This window comes from Hyaena hyaena, unplaced genomic scaffold (assembly GCF_003009895.1).
Source record: "Hyaena hyaena isolate Hyena2069 unplaced genomic scaffold, ASM300989v1 scaffold_0, whole genome shotgun sequence".
Lineage (NCBI taxonomy): Eukaryota > Metazoa > Chordata > Mammalia > Carnivora > Hyaenidae > Hyaena > Hyaena hyaena.
In genome coordinates this window covers 4344868-4365145 of record NW_024080632.1, presented here as the reverse complement: position 1 = coordinate 4365145, position 20278 = coordinate 4344868, and the positions used below count along the sequence as shown (strand labels likewise).

General features: G+C 50.2%; 1 protein-coding gene across 5 annotated transcripts in view; it reads right to left on the bottom strand.

The window, feature by feature from the left end:
* Positions 1–408: 408 nt before the first annotated feature.
* Positions 409–20278, bottom strand: part of CAMKK2 (calcium/calmodulin dependent protein kinase kinase 2) — a 49489-nt gene continuing 29619 nt past the window's right edge. For 2 of the 5 annotated variants that reach the window (XM_039237404.1, XM_039237330.1), the window contains exons 8-17: positions 18154–18175; positions 17916–18004; positions 16595–16794; positions 15441–15494; positions 13279–13352; positions 13096–13183; positions 11821–11949; positions 6890–6990; positions 6340–6382; positions 409–3478 (exon numbers count right to left, since the gene is read on the bottom strand). In XM_039237404.1, the coding sequence (XP_039093335.1) occupies positions 3314–3478; positions 6340–6382; positions 6890–6990; positions 11821–11949; positions 13096–13183; positions 13279–13352; positions 15441–15494; positions 16595–16794; positions 17916–18004; positions 18154–18175 (965 nt within the window). In that variant the 3' untranslated portion in view covers positions 409–3313. The remainder of the gene's footprint in view (positions 3479–6339; positions 6383–6889; positions 6991–11820; positions 11950–13095; positions 13184–13278; positions 13353–15440; positions 15495–16594; positions 16795–17915; positions 18005–18153; positions 18176–20278) is intronic. The other 3 variants (XM_039237468.1, XM_039237541.1, XM_039237618.1) reach the window with 3 other exon arrangements.

Genomic DNA, 20278 nt, shown 5'->3' with positions numbered 1-20278 from the left:
GTCCTATAACCTGCTCACAGGACGTGTTCTGTGTGTAATTAATGCAGCTCCCAGGGCTGCTCCTCTGGTTCGTCTCCACCAGGAGAATCCAGACTGCTAGAGCAGTCTGTCTCAGACTTCAGCGTGCACTTGAGTCATCCAGGGATCTTGTTTAAACAGGGCCTGGGAATTTGCATTTCCAACGAACTCTCAGGAGATGTGGATGCTGGTCCGGGGACCACACTTTTAGTACCGGGATACTAGGACACGGTTACACTAGGCATGAATAATGTAATGCTGAACACAGTAGCCCTGACTTGGGCATCTGATCTCATAGTCAGCCTAAGGAAGGAAAACACCTATGAAGATGGATGTCCTAGAGACATCTATAAACAACAACCAAAAAAAATATCCCCAAAAGGCCCAGGCTTTGCACCATTTTGCTGTTTATTTCAAGTTTACAGAGAAGCTTAAACATCTGTGGAAAAAACACCAAAGGCTTATTTTTCTCTTAAGTTCATGTACTTTTTAAGTGATAAATACACAGTATTTAACTCTGTACACCTGATAAAAGGAAAATGCATAGTAGAAAGGATCAGGAATAAAACAGAAGCATCGGGCATTAAATCAAACACAGAATAGAAAACTTAGCAAGTCCAACAGAACTCAGCCCATAAAGCTGTGAAGACGATGGGAACCGATGACCTTGAAACATTCCCTAGCACCTTGGAAGCAAGTGGAGATCATGGTTCTTCCCCACTCAGCAACGCAAAGCTCCCCTTTGGAAGATGAGTGAGAGCAACAGGTTGAGCCTATGTGTCTAAACGCTCAGGTGTCTGCCTCCTCGCTCCAGAAGGGAGCCCTAAGTCACAGGAAAGGCCAGACCTTGGGAAGTCAGCCTCTCCAGCCCCTAGAGCCAACAAGGGACTAGATAAAGCTTTCTGGGAACCCCCAGTAAGCCCGTGAAAGAGACAGGAGGGATGTGGAGCAGGGCAGAGGAAGGAGGGCGAGAACTTGTGCAGGCCCCAGGTTGCTTACACCAAATTAGTCCCCCAGATGAGCCAGCAATGGAAGAAACTGATAGGGCATCCTTTGGCTCACCTGGAAAAGCTGCCCATGATAGCTTCTCCTCTGCCAACAGAGCCAGCTTCTGAAAAATCAGTGTTTGTGCTCCGAGAAAATGGTAGTTCTACCGCTTTATGGTATGGCCCCCTGCTTTTATTTTCTGGGGGTAGTGATTCCTTCCCACAGCTTTCTTTGGTGATTCTTTGAAGAAAAAAAAAAGTTATGAATATGGGCCTCGCCCTGACCCGCCTAAACAGCCAGCATTACACACGGAGGAAATCCGACATGGGGAGTTTTGTGGTGGAAGAAATGGTCTTGCCCGATACAACTGTGTAAACACAGAAGTTCTAGAACACAGAAGCTCCACATGCTGCCCGCCTTCCCCAGGCGAGCCACTCGGCCAGGCCAGAGTCCACGTGGACAGGCTGAGACTAAAGACAGGTTGACTTTAACTACTGCAAAGTGCTTATTGCAAACTAACCAGATCCCATCTGTTCCCAGAAGGGGTGCTGCCCATATACATAAACAAGCGCAGGAATGTGAGGAAGTGCCAGGTTACAAAAAAGAAAGTAAGCAGGCCAGACAATCCTTCATCTGATGAGTGTCCTTTGCTCTTAGAAAGCAGCATTCCCTAATTCTGTACTGTTTGCAAGACAGCAAGAAAAGTCTGGCTAAATAAATGACAGTCAAGAGCTTATGAAGATCTGTGGAAGCCAAGAACACTCAGGTTCCACTGGGCAAGGCCAGGAACAAGGCCTTGCTTCAGTGTCTCTCTGCAAAAAGTCCTCCGACCAGTAATGATCAGACAGAAACCACAGAAAAGCACGGCCTCTGAGCCCAGTTACTGATGCTATTTCCCCCAAGCCAGAGTCCACAAAGCACTGGGAATTTCCCAGGGCAAAGCCTAACAGTTTTCCTTCCCCTTGAACTTTACACTCACTGGTGTGTGGCTCTGGAAAAAGTTACACTTGAACAGCAATAAAAGTTCCCAGTATTAGTTGGAAGCCAAAAAGGTAAACCTTCTCTGTCTGGACTTCTGGCTACAAAAAAGAACTCCCTGTACCAAGCCCGGGTCCCTCTGGACCCTGAGGACTGCTCTGGGTTTCGACAATCTTCTCTAAAAGGGTGCCCCCAAGTTATTGGGTAGATCCTAATAGAGCTTTGCCTGTAAGGATGAGAATCATAGTATCTCCTAACTGGACCCCAGAAACGGAAGTGTTTCACAGACTCACAGATCACAACAATCAGCTAGTATTTAAGAAAACAGAATCTCGGCGTCTCTAGAATACACAGGTTACAAACAAGGTAAACTGCTAATATACAGGCAGAGGCTCTAACTCGGATCTAACATGCCTGAAGCCAGGGAATGAATCCTGGAAGCTTGAAATGACCCCTGAACTACTCTAGAGTTCAGTCTTGTTAGAGAATTGAAAATATTTTGTTTACTCTTAAGCCATGTAATGTACATGGAAGTGTAGGATTTCACCCTGAAGTTTTTGTAATTTAACAAGAGATTTACCAGAGCTCAGTTAACTAGTTCAGAAACCTGCTGTGAGTGACCATCAGTCATTTAGGTGAAACCACTCCCCCCTCCCCAAACAACCAAGAAATGCCCTTCTGGGGGTGGAAAATCCCCCTTTGTGAAGCAATTAAGCTTCAAGCCCTTTCCCTTCTCCTGACTACAATTCTACCCATAAAAAAAATTTAGTCTTTCTTACAAATAAGTTGCATCGAAGCTCCCTGCAGCTGCTGAGGGCTGGCCTTGCCCTGACTCCGTGAGTCCACAGTCCTGGAAGGTGCCACTGGCTTGGAGTTTTGGGGTTTCGGGGTTTGCAGGAGGAATCACACCCTTTCTTCCTTTCAAACACAGCAACTAACTCTGTGGTCTCAGCCCACACCGCCAGAGTTTTCTGCCAGTTTTTCATGATTTTCAAACCCCACACACATTCACTTGGTGTATCTGACATGATTCTGAGTTCACAATGAAGGATTTTTGGCATAAAAACGTTTTAAAAAGCAATTGTCCCAAAATGCCTGTGGCTTTGGGTCTGCAACTCCTCACACCTGCCCATTCAGCCAGCCAGCGGCCAAGGTCGATGTCATGGAGTCAAGTCTTTTTTTTTTTTGTCCCCTTTAAAACAACAAAGGAAAAAAAAAAAACACACCAGAGATGACGGTCAAGGCTCTACACACGTGCTGGGTTTCCGTAGGACATGCTGCTATGGAAACGCAGGGTGCAGCCTACATGCGAGGTCGCGCGTCCCGGCAGCTACTCCATCGCCTCGTCGGGCCGCAGAGGATGCATGCGTGCGCGGGGGCGGGGGGCCGGGGCCCCCCAACTCTCGGCGTGGGGACCGCCTTTCACAAGAGCACTTCCTCCTCCCCCACGGGGAGCGGGTCGGGGCCCCGGAGGCTGTCTTCGCTGCCTTGCTTCCTGCTCACCGAACAGAAAACCCACGTTAAGGCAGGGCTGCCGTGACCTGAACCAGCGCCTCCCACGTTCCCACACCACCTAGAACATCAATGACTTAGCTTTTCCTTCTAGATGCTCTCCCCTTTTCTTGCCTATATAAAAGTTTCTAAAGAGACTTTGTATCCCCCTCTGTGAATGGAAAAGCAGCATCATTTGCCACAAACAGAAAGGAACTATAAAAATAGATGCGAACCTATCCCTAGAACACTTCAAATCATCCCACATGAGTAGACTGCAATCAGTTTGGGGCCTGTTCATGGGTTTTTTTTTTTTTTTTAGAGATCTTGATGGGTCCCCCACCCCACCCCAACCTTCCTTCTTTGGGCTAAGATTGAAAGTTTTTCAGTCACCTGAAGGTGAGCTTCTTGCCTGCAGCGAGCAGGACAACCTGGATATGTCTGGAAATGGTGATCAAGAGAACTGCCCCCCCACACACACATACACACGGCCCAAGAGACACCTTGGATGGAGAGAAGTCCCCTCCTCTTGGTGATATGAGTGCTCAGAGCAGAAGAGACCAAGGAGGTAGGAGGAAAGGAGTCCCTGTGTCCCTGAGAGGCCATAGACCCGCCTGGGGGACAGACAGGGCTGTTATAGGAGCCGGGAAGGAAAATCCCTGAGGAGAAGCCTGAATCCCTTGCCACCAGCAAGAGACAATGGCCCCATCTAAGGGAAGCCACTGGGCTTGCCACACCAGACTAACTAACGTCTGCTGTGTGTCCCTGGCCAGGAGGGAAACTCCCTGCACAAGGGAAGAGAAAGTGTGATGTCTGTACATTCCCAGGAAGAAACACCTCTTTGTTTAAAAAGTAAGTTCACTGGCTTTTTATGTTTCTGCCACAGAAGAGGGAGTCAAATCTCCAGGGAGGTAAGCGGTAACTAGATGTCAAATCAGGTCCTCGACTTCTGCTCTAGAAGCACCTGCTTGGATCAGTTGGCTTTTAGTGTAGACGGTCAGCCGCAGGCCTCGGGCCCCAGACCTCCAACACCTGAATAAGCCTCAGGAACTCCAGGGTGCTGGGTCATTTGGACAATTGAAGCATCCCGCCAGCAGGCTGAGGGCAAGAGCAGGGAATCCCCAGGTGTTGCTGGGACTGCAGGTGAGGGGACCAAGGGGTAGTAAAGCCCTCTGGGCCAATCTCAATCTGTTGATATCCTGTGAATTTGAGCTCACTGAAAATAAGAAACAAATGACAGACATGCACATAGACAGGAGGCAAACCCTAAAACTTGAGGTTGAGAAGAAAAAGGCCTGGCTGCCTCAGTCCATTGAGCATGCGACTCTTGATCTGAGGGTCATGAGTTCAAGTACCACATTGGCGTGAGGCCTACTTTAAAAAAAAAAAAAAAAAAAAGGCCCGCCCAGTAGTCTTCCATTCTCTGTCACCCCGGGAAGCTCAAAGAGTAGGCAGGTCTGCCCTGTCATCTGGCAGCAGAGAACTGGGGACCAAGCTGGCAGGGAGGAGGCAGTCTCAGGCTGCCAACAACCAGCTGACTGCTAAGAGCCACCTCCCCTGACCATAAACAGTCTGCTACAGGCCTATATAAGCCCTTGACTCCTGTGACACAGGTGGCCAGTCATTCCATCTCCCAAGTCAAACACAAACAGCTGCTGCTTGGATGTGAATGGGTATAGCAGGATTTGCTCTGAGAGCCAACATGGAAACAATGTCCACCACCTAATGAATGGATGAATAAAATGTGGTCTGTGCATACAATGGAATAGAATTTGACCATAAAATGGAATGAAGTACTGACACCTGCTGAACCTTGAAAAATGATGCTGAGAGAAGCCAGACACAAAAGGTCACATATTGTACGATTCCATTGATGTGAAATGTCTAGAATAGGCAACTCCATAAAAACGAGAGTATTTAGCGTTGGCTGGGAATGGAGAGCTGGTGGTGATAGCTAAGGGTGCAGTGTTTCTTCCGGGGCTCATGACAATGCTCTCAAATTGATTGTAGTGTTGGTTGTACAACCCTGTGAATATATTAAAAACTACTGAATCATACACTCTAAATGGGTGAAATGTGTACTATGTGAATTATGCCTCTATAAAGCTGCTCTTAAAACACAGAAATGGCTTTCCAGTTATTGCCTGGAGCTCCCAGTGGAGGAGGAGCTAGTGAGTGGAGCTCAAGGGAAAGAACACTGGAATTTCTATCTGCCACAGGCACTAACTAGCAGGATAAGAGGCAGCAGGGGTGCTGAGTGTATAGCATCTCAGCTCACAGGAACAAAAATTCTCATCTGCCCTGGGAGGTGGGGTAATGCTGACAAGGCCATGTGTTTAGAAGACAGATGGCCAAAGGGACAAGGTTCGGATCCATCCAGGGGACAGAGGACTCTCACACTGATTTGCGGCAGGCTGGAAGAGGGATTATTTCCTAGGTCCTAAGCCATCAGAGAATAAAGGGGAGATGCTGGAGAGCCCCAGAGCACAGCATGCCTGACCTATGCTCTGACCACATGGACCCAGAGCAGGGGCAGCCACGGGACCCTGCGACACAGCTTCGATGCCGTTGACGTGCACTGAGCATATGTGGGTACCAGACTGGGTCATGAGACCTGGGTGAATTCACAGGCATTCCGGGTGGACGCCATGCACCCGCAGCCCAGCCCACATGCACGACCCGCCATCGGGTCCAAGCCCCTGGATGACCCCTGTTTTGACCCTAGGTCTCAAGGCACAAGGTGAGCCTGGGCACAGCAGCCCAAGCTGGAAGGAGCCTCCGCCTGGGTGAGGGTGCCCCGTGCTCTGCAGCTGCCCCCGCCCCCAGGCTCCGGCAGAGGCTACAGCACAGGCAGGCAGGCATTACCTTGGGCTCGGACAGGGGCTCACACTCCCTGGATGGTTTTTTGCTGGAATGGCCAGAGGGGAGGGAAAAGGGAAGTGAGAAGGGACATGGGATCTAGGAGATGCCTGTCCCCCACCCCAGAGACTCTCAGACCCCAAGCACCAGCTTCACAGAGTTGCTGCCAGGGGGATATTGAGCAGGGCATCTCTGCTGTGACCCACAGGGTCACATGAGAGACAGCCCTTGCTCATCCACCACATGGCTGATAATCCCACCATCAAGCACACATGCTTCTGGGCCACAAAAATGCTTTCTGATTGTCGAGAGGTCCCCCAGTTAAACAGCAAGTCTCCCTGAGAAAGGTAAAACTCCAGTGTGGGTGAGCAACCAGCAAGAGGAGGTGGGCCGAGCCTGGGGTGGGGCAAATCCAAACCCAGCAGCTTCTCTGGCTTCCCCAGTGTGCCTGGAAGGTCTGGTCTGAGCAGCTCCAGGGATGGGCCCAGGCAGAGGAGGCCGGGCAGCGCTGCCCTCCAGCCCCCCCCACCCCACAGGGAGGCAGGTGGATACTCACACGAGCAGGTTTCCAGGCGCTGACAATGAGCGCTCCTCCCGCCGGCTGCCCTCAAATGGGTTCCCAAAGGAGCGTTTCCGTATCATGGTCTTCACCAGGATCTGAAGGAGAGAAGAGGAAGCTGGGCCACCTGGGAGACACTCCAGGCAACATCCTCCCTTGTGCCACCCCACAAGCGCTATCTCCCTCTTCTTTCTCTCCCAGCGCCCAGCAGCTCCCAGGGCTGTGGCTGGTGGCTGGCCTTTGAAACACCCTGGGCGGCATCCCTCCCACCCAGGACACAAAAGCCAAAGCCGTCACCAAATCTGACTAGTCCTCACCCAAAACCATTCATGGCTCCCTGGCTGTCAATAAGGTCCGAACTCCTTGGTGTGATATTCTCCTGTCTTAATCTCGTCTTGGTCTACCTGAGCCCCAGGGAGACCCTGTGCTCCAGAGGAGCTGGCCTGCACTGTCCCTCCTCCTCCCGGTGTCCCTGCATCTGCCACCATTTGTCTCACCTGAGCCATTGCTGCACATGCCCTCCTGGCCCATCAACCTGTCTCATCTTCCAATCTGGGCCTTTATTTTCAGTGAAAGCTGTCTATGACCACCCTGACAAGAAACCCAACTATTGTTTTCCAGGTCAAATTAACAGGGGCCGCACTTTTATTTTAATTGAAATATAATTCACACCGTAGGAAATTCACCATTTTAAAGTGTACAGTTCAAGGGGCGCCTGGGAGGCTCAGGTGGTTAAGTCTCCGACTTAGGTTCAGGTCATGATCTCAAGGTTCATGGGTTCAAGTCCCACTTTCGGCTCTGAGCTGATGGCTTAGAGCCTTGAGCCTGCTTCAGATTCTGTGTCTCCCTCTCTCTGCCCCTCCCTCACTTGTATTCTCTCTCTAAAATAAATAAATAAACATTAAAAAAATAATAAAGTTGGGGCACCTGGGTGGCTCAGTCGGTTAAGCGTCCAATATCGGCTCAGGTCATAATCTCACAGTTCGTGAGTTTGAGGCCCACATAAGGCTCTGTGATGACAGCTCAGAGCCCGGAGCCTGCTTAGGATTGTCTCCCTTGCTCTCTGCCTCTCCCTTGCTCGCACTGTCTCTCTCTCTCTCTAAGATAAATGAACATTAACAAAAATTACAGTTCAATGGTTTCTAGTATATTCACATCACCACTAACTTCAGAACATCTCTTTCACCCCTCAAAACCAGAACCCACACCTCATTTCCCCTCCCCCAGGCGCTAGCAACCACGGATCTGAGTTCTGTCTCTGTGGACTGGTCTGTTCTGGACATCTCATACAAATGCAACCACACAGTGCGTCTGGCTTACCACACTGCGCATCATGCTTTCAAGGTTCACCCCGTTGTGGCTTATACCAGTGCTTCATCCCTTGTCACTGCCAAAGAACATTCTTTGTGGCCTTGTGGGCTGTTTCCACCTTTTGGCTATCGTGAATAATGCTGCTATGAACATGTGACCACACGTTTTTGTGTGTGAACACATTTTCCACACAAAATGCTTTCATTTCTCTTGGGTACAGAAGCAGGAGTGGAATTCTTAGATCATGTTATGACCAAGTTCGCATTCTGAGGAATTGCCAGGCTGGTTTCTACGATGGTCACACCATCGTACGTTCCCACTGGCATCACACAAGAATATCGGTTTCTCAGGGGGCTGCATTTTAGTGGAGGATGGGAAACACCTGACTAGGTCTAAGTTGCTGAGGAAGCAACCCAGGGCACCAGATGGTGTGGTGTGAGGGCGACGGAGCTGAGTGGTACCAAAGGTCCATCCGTGTCTGAGAGGCGCTGAGGGCAGGCTTGTTCACTGACAGTAGTGGGAATTTGCTTGAGTGCACCCTTGCCCACTCTAACACAGACTGGGTCCCCTGCCTGGTTGGCAAACACCTGCCTGAGAAGAGAAACCCTTGGGAAAAGGTACCGTCCCTCGTCACATCCCGCGGCCGTGGCTCAGCTCCCCTCCTCTGCCTCCCAGTCTTCCACTTCACCCCTACTGATCTGTCCCATCCTTTCCAAAACCCAGATCAGATTCTCTCACTTCCTGACTTAAAATCTTTCACCCATACAACTTTGGAACTTATACTGTTGCTGGCCAGAAAGCCAAGGAAGGTTCTGGAGCAAGGGAGCAAATTAGTCACTTTTGGTGATGCTTTTGGCTGCTGGGTCCTGTGAAGGAATTTTCGAGGAAAAGACTTCAGCCCCCTGAAAGGCTCTAAACCCCACCCCCTCAAGGAGAACATGGTTTCTCTTCATGCTATTTTATGTGCTGTACTGTTTTTGTGTATGTGCTAAGAAGAAATCTATTTAAAAAAAAAAAACAAAAAACAAAAAAACACTGATTTACCAAGAGGTGGAAACACCCAGCAACTGAAAAATGGATAAACAAAATGTGGCCTATCCATACTACGGCATATTCGTCAGCCTTGGGAAAGAATGGCGTGTACAAGCCGCATGGACCTCAAAAACACGATGCTGAGAGAAAGAAGCCAGACACGGAAGACCACATCCTGTGAGATTCCACTGATATGAAATGCTCACGGAAGGCATATCCAGAGAGACAAAAAACCAACTGAGGGTCACCAGGGGCCCGGAGGAGGGGAGAACAGAGTGACTGTTAACCGGTTCTTTGGTGGGGGGAATGAAAATATTTCAGAACCACAGAGGTAGTGCCCAAGACTGTAAGTGTAATAAATGCTACTTTACTGTTCACTTTAAAAGGGCTAATTTTATGTTACGTGAATTCTATACTGTTAAAAAAGAAAAGGAAAACATGACTTAGAAAATGAAGGCCATGCCCCACGGCAAGACGCTCGCGGTCCCTCCCTTGGGGCTGTGTTCTGTGGCTGCTGGAACATACCAGCCCCTTCCTTCAGTGCCTCTGCAGGGGTTGGTCCCCTGGCAAGACCACACAGCCCGCCCCTCCCTGTGGCCTTGTCAGAGCAGCCAACCTGCCCAGCCCTCAGGATCCAGCAGAAGGGGCTCCTCCTTTGCGCGGCTTCCGCTCTGGCTTCTGCGCACTGGCCTGTCACGTGACAGGCACAGGAGGGCGAGTGTGTTCACTCATCTTTCTTACGAGGCCAGAAACCCCATGAGGGGCAGTGCTGTGCTCTGTTCATCTCTGTAACCCTGTGTCTGGAACACACCGGGTGCCAGGAGGGGACCTGGACCTCCCCACACCAGCCCCGCCCTCGGAGAGCCACAGTGGCCCCCACTCCCTCCCTGGTGCCTACAGTCCATTTTCCAAGTGGGATCTTTCCAAGGCCAACTCAGATAGTCCTACTCCCCTGACTCAAATCCTGCAGATGCTCCCCACACCCCGTGGGACTAGGATTTAAATCTTGGCCGTGGCTTCAGGTCTTGCGTGGGCTGGCCGCACCGCCTGCTCAGACTCATGTCACTGTCCCCCCACCTTCCTTGCCCTGCTTCAGTGGCCCTGGCTTTCTAAAGCTTCTTGTGGGCCTAGTTTCCTCCCACCAGAGGATCACCATACCTGCCAGGAACACCCTTGGCCCAAAACCTCCTTGGTCCAGTTAACACTCTGCCATCTTCTCAGTGCACACCTGCTCCTTCCAGGAGGCCTCTTCCAACCCGTCACACTGGCCACATCCCCCTCTTGGGCCTAAACATGCTCCCTTACAGGTACACCTTGTAGTCCGCCTGTGACAGTATACACTTATCTGCTGGCTGTTTGCCCAGCATCTGCCTCTCCAGGATGGCAGATGCACCATGTTGGCTTTACTCATCACTGCAACCCCTGCTCCCAGACCCCTAGGGTCAGACACTTTCTCCCAAGAACATCTCGAGCCTGGAACAGAAATAACCCGTGGTGGGCACCTGGATCCGACGCCAGCTGCCTCCCCCTCTGTGGGCACAGGACATGGGTGGATGAGAAAGAGTGAGTGTGGGTGAGTTTCAACAGTGAAGATCATGCAGAGGCCCCCGGTCCGGGAGGAGGAAGATGTGAATGGATGCCCCACCCCAGTGGCTCAGGTTTTGGAAGAAGGAGAGAGAGAGTGTGGGGGGAAGCAGGAGGGAGAAGTGCAAAGCTGGAAGAGAAGGAGTCAGCCTTTGGGCTCCTACAGGGGCAGTTACTTGAGGCCAGACACTGTGTCTTCGTAGAAAGTCTCAGCAGGCCCCGCCCCGATCCCAGGGCCCTGCCTGCCTGCTGGGGCCGGCGTTGGCCAGACACACCCCAGGGCTTTTCAAGGTGGCCATAGTGGGGTGGATTCTGCCCCTGGGACTGCACCCCGACCCCAGGCCCTTGAGGATCCCGGTCTCCCTCCTGGAGCCAGACGCCCCCCTGGGCAAGAGATTGGCAAGTGGGCAATTCCCAGAGTCTCTGAGGTTAAACCTGAGGACTCCACATTCTGGCTCGTTTTTCCTGGGACAGGACCCAAATGTAAGGCCATAATAGGGGCCCAGTAGCTCCTGAGCATGTGAGTTGGAAGCCCCTGCCCCTCGCCCTGGTAGCTGCCCACGCAGCAGATGTGAGATGAGCTAAGCCGTCCACTCTGCAGCCTGAAGAGCCGGCCAGATGGGAATCCCACCTCAGGAGACCTCAGCTCTAACTCCCAACCCTGGCACCTGCGCTGGGCCTCCTCCTGCTCCACCTGACATGCTCTGACAGCGGGAGCGGGAAGGGACAGGAGGATCTGTGGAGGGGAGAACCCCTCTGCACGGTAACACAGGACCTGTCGGGAGACAGAACTAAAGCTACAAGATGCAGGAGCCTCCTGGCCTGATGTGTGTGTGACCACGGCCAGGAGGCTGGTGGCTGTGGGTGAGGGACAGACCCGGCCATCCCCGGACTCGCAGGCCCCATATCTGCTTCTGAGATGCCCGCCTGTGTCCCGGCCCGTCCTTGCCGGCCCGCCTCAGGCTGTCCCTGTGCTGGGTCAGTGGTTCGTCCCGCCTTACCACGGTCGCCAGGCTGGGAATGTGTTTGACCGAATTCTCGACCTCCTCTTCGGTCACCTCGACCAGCGTGCAGTTCTCGTCCTCCGATGGCAACGGCTCCGCCCCGTGCCTCGTGACCCAGGGGTGCAGCTTCAACGAATGACAGGAGGGGTGAGGGGCAGGCGGCCGGCTCCCAGAGGCCGGAGAGCAAAACCAAGGCCCTGCCAGTGAGCGGAGCCACAGAGGGAGTGCAGGAGGGCAGAGGTGGTGGCCTGAGGTCAGGCATGCAAGAGAGCCAGGCAGGGGGTGGGGGGTGAGTGAGATGTGAGGAAATGTGGAAAAGACAGAGAGACAGAATGGGAAGGAGCCACCAGGCCGGGATGTGAGCCAGACCACATTCTCCAGCTGGCCCAGGTCTCAGCGGAGGTGACCAGATTTGGCATCTGCCTTGCATGGTGCCCAAGGAGCACCCATCACCCCTCAGCAACTCTCCCTGCTGCCCAGAAGGCTCTGTTCAGAGCAGGCAGATCCTCCCCATTTCACAGAAGGGGAAAGACAGGCTTGGGGAGGCAGAGTGAGATCACTCAGAAGGACAGAGTCAGGAGAAGACCCAGGCAGGGGGTCTTTCCCATTGCACTACCGAACCCTGGGGTCCAAGACCTTATCTGTAACCATCTGGCCTCCCTCTCCTCAAACCCTAGCTAGCTAGATGCCTAGGAGTTCCTGAAGAAAACCTCTAGATTTCTTAAAGAGTCAGATGTGTGCATGTGGCATTAGCCAGGGTGTAGGGGGTGCACAGGGGTCTCTCCTAACAGTGCTTTCTGCAAAAGGGTGGAATTCAGCAGGTCCTGGAGGTGGTGTCAGATTGCTCACTAATTTCCTCCCACCCTCACTGAGATTCCTCAAAGGGATGGACAGGGTCAAAGAAAGGGCCCAGGACTTCGGCAGCCGGGGTGTGGAGCACACAAGTCCCAGTCTGGTCGGGCCCAGCGAGGGTGGATGCCATCAGCCCAAGCCAATCGGAGTGAGCACTGGCTGCCCACTGGCAGCAGACCCCAATTCCACAATCACAGTGAACGTGAGTCCAAGCCCTCTTCCCCACTCCCCACCACCACCAGCACCTAGCAGCCCAGACACCGAGGGCATGGGAGGGCAGCGGTGCCAAGGAGGGTGCAGCACTGTGGATGGAGGGGCGTGGGGCCCGGCCACGGCAGGGTTGAGCCAAACAATTCCAAGCAGAGGACATAGGCCAGACCCCTGGTGGACATCCCACAGCACAGCAGTGGCCCCAGGTACCTTGATTTCCGGCACCACAATCCTTGATTCTGGGTTCTTATCCAACATGCGGGTTATCAGGTCCTTCAAGTCCTCAGCTATGTCAGGCCTGGGGGTGGAAGACACATCAAGGGTGGGAAACATACACAGGACCACCAAGGACTTGGTGAGGAAGGGGACTTGGGACAGACAGGCAATACTCACTGATCTGGAAATTCCAGGGCCTGACTCTTGATTTTACTGTGTAAACACATAATCCGCTCGTCCATGAACGGGCACTACAAAAAGAGGTCAGGGACAGAGTAGTCATCACTGGCTGGCACATCTGTCCTACAAGGGTTGCCCTGTGCTGGCATCACTTCACATGGGTTACAGTAGAGAAATAAATGCCCCTACAGTAGCCCAGTCTTTTGGGGAAGCACTTCCCATGCCCCCAAGTTCTAGAAGAACCAGGAATGCCCTTCCAGAGGGCCAGAGCCCTTCCCAATCACACTGTGACTTTCCTCTGTAGCTGTGCTTTACTTTACCTACTCATACAGAAGCAAATACACCTCTCCACCCACCTGCCAGGGAAACAATAATAACACTAAGAACAATACATAAGATGTAGCAGCAACAGCAGTGATTTGTGCGGGCTTAACCTGAGTCATGTCCCTGTACGGAGATTCCTCAGAACTAATAGTTCATTGCCTGTTACTCTGCCTGGAATGTTCTTCCCATCAACATCTACATGGCTTGTTTTCTCCCATCATTCAGGTGTTTGATCAAAGCTCAGCTTCTCAGGGAGACCTTCCTGAGCCCCTCTCTAGAGCAGACTATCCCCCCTCAATGCCATGGGATTTCTCATCAGAGCACCTATGCCTGACATGATAATACATTTGTATTTGTTTATTGTTTAATTCTTGCACTGGGAACATCAGCTCCACGAGGGCAGGGGTTTTCATCTGTCTTGCTTCCTGCTTATTCTCCAGTGTCCAGGAATATCCCTGGTGCAAAGCAGGGTTTTGATAAATACCTGTTGAGTTAATGAATGCTTGAATTATTTCTGGTGATCCTCTCAGAGCCTTAAGAAACAATAAATATTCTTCTCATTTTACAGAAGAGAAGAACAGAGGCTCACAGAGGTGACATGTCCTAAGCGCTGCAAAGCTAGGACTTAGTCTAGACTGGGCTGGCTCTGAAGCCCGTTCACAAACCACCTCACAAGTGACAATCAATGCTCTCACTCAGTGGAGGACCTGACCCAGGAGGAGCTCAGGTATCGTGCTGGAAAAAGCAGCCTTCATGTGGGGTGCTCAGAAGGCTGGAAAAGGTCACAGAATGGAACCTGGTCCATTCCTGTCCAAGGAACTATTTCACGAAGAGCAGTTACTTTGAGATCAGAGTTTGGAATGCACAGGGGGTATCACAGAATTCATCATTAACCACTTAAGATCTGTGCATTTCATTATATGTTCATTCTACTCCAAAAGGGGGAAAAAAAAAAAAAGAACCACAAAAAATTTGTGAGCTCTGGCTAATGACTGCATTCTGAAGCATCTGGAGGAAGTGTAGAGATCTTAGTAAGATCTTACTCTGGAATGTGTAAAAAAAATAAATAAATAAGACAGGTTGAAGATGGACAGACATGTGATAAAGCAAGCAGGGTGAATTGTTTATGGTAGCACGCAGGTGTGGCTGTGTGGGTGTTTACCTCACAGTTATTTCAACTTTGCCACATGATTGAAAATTTTCTGATCAAACATTGGTGGGGAGAACATTATAAACCAGGAGGCCGGTCTCTGAAGCTTTCCTCAATTAAAGCACAAGTTTGTGGACAGGAAAAGTCCATGCTTTGATTGCTCACATAATTAATCTGAACTTCAGAGTTAAAAACTGAAGTTCCTAAATATCAATGGTATAAAACAACAACAAAGAAACAAGACAGCATTCCCTAAATCAATAATGCCAAATGGATTTTGACTTCCATTCCAAATCTATCCATCCAAACAACAGCTTCTGGGAACACTCTGCTGAGAAGCACATCAGAGCAGTACTCGGCTCGGAAGAACAAGGGTGGAACAGTGTGTCTCTGGTTTAGGAGGGGGGAGATAGGCAGCACATTTGCAGTTCTTGCCTTAACTTCATCAACTATTTACCACCTCTGAAGCCTCAGCCATTCCCTCTGTTTTAACAGATCATTTTTTCATAGATATGCCTATCATATACAGGCATGTACATTTGGAAAGCCATCCTTACCATATTCAGGTCTAACCGTGGAAATGAAATGATATCACTTAAAGAATAAGCAGTCTCCCTGCAAGGGTCACTATTAACCAGGGGGCCGCCCAGCAACACTCAGGACATAGGACACCCCACCCCGTTACCTGGCCAAACACAAAGCAGTACAGCGTCACACCCATGGCCCAGACATCCAAAGCCTATAAGAAAAAGAAAGCTTCATGTAAGGGAACAAGGGGCAGTGAGGGCTATCTAATGCTTCTGCCCCACCAAGAATCAAAGCTTCTTTTGGGGCGCCTGGGTGGCTTAGTCGGTTAAGCGTCCGACTTTCGCTTAGGTCATGATCTCGCGGTTCGTGGGTTCGAGCCCCGTGTCGGGCTCTGTACTGACTGCCAGCTCAGAGCCTGGAGCCTGTTTCAGAGTCTGTATCTCCCTCTCTCTCTGACCCTCCCCTGCTCACGCTGTCTCTCTCTCTCTCAGAAGTAAATAAAACATTTAAAAAAAAAATTTTTTTTTTAAAAAGCTTCCTGCCTTCCTCTAAGGAAACAGCACCCCTTCTTGACTCCTAATCCAGGGAGTTAAGGTGAGAATGATCCCCCCCTACTCAAGCCTGGCCAATAAGAGCCTCATTTCCACCAGCCATAGTGACTGGCTTAAGGATAGGCACATGACCCAGGCCTGGCCAATAAGAACACCACTTCTCCCGGCCACAGTGATTGGTTCAAAGATGGGTACATGACCCAGGATGAGCCAATCAGAGCCAACCCTAAGATTTTTGCTAGGGCTCTTCCCAAAGAAGAATGCTCTTTCTTCTGAGGTTGGTAAAGGGATAGAAAAGTAGCCTGGAGCTACAGGTGACCCACCCACCTGGGCAGGAAATCAGTTCAAGAAAATAGCTGAGAGGGGTGCCTGGGTGGCTTAGTTGGTTAAGCGTCCTACTTTCGCTTAGGTCATGATCTCACGGTTCGTGGGTTCGAGCCCCGCGTCGGGCTCTGTGCTGACTGCCAGCTCAGAGCCTGGAGCCTGTTTCAGTCTGTGACTCCCTCTCTCTCTGACCCTCCCCTGCTCACGCTGTCTCTCTCTCTGTCTCCTAGAAATAAATAAACATTTAAAAAAAAGAAAAGAAAAAGAAAATAGCTGAGAGGGGGAGAGATGGATTCCTGACTGAATCCCTGTATCTAGCCAAGCCGGAAGCCACTCTTCAACTACATGATCCAATTGATTCAGTTTAAGCCAGTGTGAGTTGGATTTTTGCCATTTAAATGACAGAATGCAGCCTATCAGGCAGGTCCACACCTACCTTCCCAGAGAAGATCTTCCGGGTCTCTGAGAGCGACTCAGGTGCCATGAAGGCGGGGGTCCCCACAGTGTTAGAGAGGAGCGCGTCACTGCCCTTGAACTCGTTGCTCACGCCAAAGTCGGCAATCTTGATGTGGCCATCTTCTCCCACCAGCAGGTTGGAAGGCTTGATGTCCCGGTGGATGATCTTCTGGTAGTGTACTGGGGATCGGGTGGATGCCAGATGGGAGAGGAGGCAGGAGCACCATGTGAGGAGCTGTACATGGCCCACAGAACCCAGAAACACAGACATGGACCCCTCTGCTCTCTCGCAGCCCCAGGCCATTACCAGCCTTCCCCTTCCAAATCTGCTGGATACCCACGGCTTTAAAAGGAAGAAAAGAGTGTCCTTAAGGAAATCCTCCTGTCTTCAGAAATAAGTAGTGAAACACTGACTGCCAATATTAATTAGTAACTGCCTGCTAGTCTAAGTTATGGGTGACGACGGTGCATGGAGAGTTTTTGCTAAGTCTGGCTAGCTTCCAGCTAGAAGTCTCAAGACTTGTGACAGTCAAACATATTTTTACTTTCACCACACCAACAATGACTGGAACAGATCCTGTGGAAGTGTGGACCACAAAGTAGGATCAGGGACTTACTTAACTTGTTCCTGCCTGGATAACGACCCCATGGGAGAGAACAATCTTCGATCTGGAAGACCCATCTGCATTTCTCTGGTGGTAGTAGTGACAATGTTGATGATATCAGTAATAGGGCCAGCAACTCCATTTGTTGAGTGCCCAGTCTGGGGCCTAGCCCTGTATTAAGTGCTTCTCATTTACCCCATTTAAATCTCATGACAATCCTATGTGATAGGCCAGGTTCAAGGACAAAATGTTTAACAACCAGAAGCAGAAAGGACACCTGCCAATCTGAACTACTAATACGTACTGGCTGATTTCAACCCTGGTGAGAGATACTTTATTCTCACTTTACAGATGAGAAAACTTAGGTTCTAGGAAGTTAACAAGATCTCCATCCCAGGATTGCGGGGAGTAAGGGACAATGCGAACAGAGGCCCTAACAGAGTCTGGCACCCACAGAAAGTGCCAGGGAAAATGGCCACTATCACTAATTGCTCTTAATTTTTATGGCAGAAAGAAGGATTTCTGCTCATCAGGGGTATGGCTTTCTGAAGCTGTCCAAGACTGCATCTCAGATAATTCTGTTTCCCACCCATCTGCTCGCACTCCAGGAAGGAAATTCCACTTTCCCATTTGCCATCCACTAGCTGGGGTGCTACCCACCCCTGGATGAGAATACTCCCACAGGCCCCCGCTTACAGTACTCTATGCCTTTGATCAGGTCCTGGAAGTAGAAACGGGCCTGGTCCTCGGAGAGTGGTTTAAGGGTGGGCACTTCCATCACAGGCCTGAAAGGTCGACACATGCATGAAAAGCAAACCAGACACACTGGCCTTCACCCTCTCTCACCAGCAGAACCAAGCGCCACCTCACTCAAGAAGCTGCTGCAGCTCGAGAAGTTTTAGGCGTCATACCCACCAGGAGTGGGGACACTCACCCTTGGTTGACCAGTTCAAACACTGTAGGGAAGAGAAGGGGGTGAATTATTACATTGGGAAATTGGAAATCCATCTTCCTCCTCCTCCTCGACTTCCCAACTGCCCATAAAAACACCAAGAAGCACAGAAATGAATACTGAGGCTGGAGAAAGGAACAGTCCACTCAGCCCAAACTGGTCAAGGTCCTGCTCAGGAGGCTAGGGGTCAGGGACTTCCGATGTCCCTGGGACCCAGGCCTGGCTGTACTTCTAATCCTCAAAACTTCCAAGGACTTCCCGGCCAGGGGAAAGCAAAGCAGGGAGATGAGACACAGGTGGGGATGGCCCATGGGCTCCTTTCTTCTCTCCACTCACACCTTGGAGATTCCAGGGATACAAGTGATACTAAACTAGGTCATCTTAAATCACACCCAGGTCCCAAGCCACCTTATGCCAAAGAACAGGTCTAAGGGGACGCAACCCAACGTCTCTTTACTTAGACACAAAGAAGTAGCCCTAGGGGTCTTCAGAACCCCAGGAAAGTTTTGGCTCAAGAAACAACAAGAACATGTTTCAATAATCCCTCTCACGTCCTCCACACCACCAGGCTGTGTCAGGCTGCAGACCAAGAATGCTTGTAGATTCTTCCAACTCCTCAACACCCCATGGTTGGCACCCTCAGACTCATCCCCGTGACTCTTGATCCAAAACAAGACTTAGAGCGAGAGGTGAGGGTGGAGATTTCCTCACCACCTCAAAGGCCAACCCATCTCCTTCCACCTAAACAGGGCCCTGCTTGGCTCCCATTCACGCACGATGTGCAAATGCCTCCCACTATGCCAGCTTCTTCCCAGTCCTTTATGTGTGTGGGATCCCTGTCCAAACCACCAAGTGTGAGCTAAGCTGTGTTCAGGGAATGCACAAGTTGTTGATGGGGATTTTTGTCTTGTTTTTTGCATTTTTAAAAATGGAGGTGAAATTCCCAAAACGTAAAATTAACTATTTTAAAGTTTACAATTCAGTGGCACTTAGTGTTTATGATGTTGTGCAAATACTGCCTCTACCTAGTTCTAGAAAATGTTCACCCCCTCAAAAAGAAACCCTCCACCCAACCCCCTCCCCAACAACCACTAATCTGATTGCTATTTCTGTGGATTTGCCTTTTTTGGACATCATATCTATGGAATCATACACTAAGTGACCTTTTGTGACTGGCTTTTTCACTTAATATTCATCCATATTGTATCATGTGTCAGTACTTCCTTTCTTTTTATGGCTGAGTAATATTCCACTGTTGGGTATGCCACATTTTGTGTATCTAGTCATCAGCGAATGAACATTTGGGTTGCTTCCACATTTTGACTATTGTGAATAGTGCTGCTATAACATTCATGTACAAGTACTTGGGTGGATATCTGTTTTCAGTTCTTTGGGGTATATAAACCTAAGAGCAGAATCACTGGGTCATGTTGCATAGTTATTTTAATTTTGTCCTGCTTGGACAAATGTAACTGGGACCATGAAGCTGTCCTTTGAGAAGTGAAAAATTCACACAGTGAATTTCAAACTCAAGTGAAAAACAACTCTGGAGCTGTCGTTCTGAAATCATCTACCCACACTGGAGTTTCTTATAGAAGAAACCAAAAGGTTATTTCAAAGATCTCCAAGGGCTAAGGTGGCTGAGGGAAAAGAGCCTGCTCCTCAGATAAAAATAAAGCTTAGGGGTGCCTGGGTGGCCCAGTTGGTTAAGCATCTGACTCTTGATCTCAGCTCAGGTCTTGATCTCGGGGTTGTAAGTTCAAACCCCACGTTGGGTTCCACGCTGGGTGTAGAACCTACTTAAAAAAAGAAATTAAAAAAATGGAGCAACTGGGTGGCTTAGTCAGTTAAAGTGTCCGACTTCAGCTCAGGTCATGATCTCATGGTTTGTGAGTTTGAGCCCCGTGTTGGGCTCTGTGCTGACAGCTCAGAGCCTGGAGCCTGCCTGGGATTCTGTGTCTCCCTCTCTCTCTGCCCCTCCCCTGCTTGTGTTCTCTCTCGCTCTCAAAAATAAGTAACCATTAAGAAAAGTTTTTAATAAAAATAAATAAATAAATTAAATTAAATAAAAAAAGCTTAAAGGTTCTGGCCAGAAAAGGAACTTAAC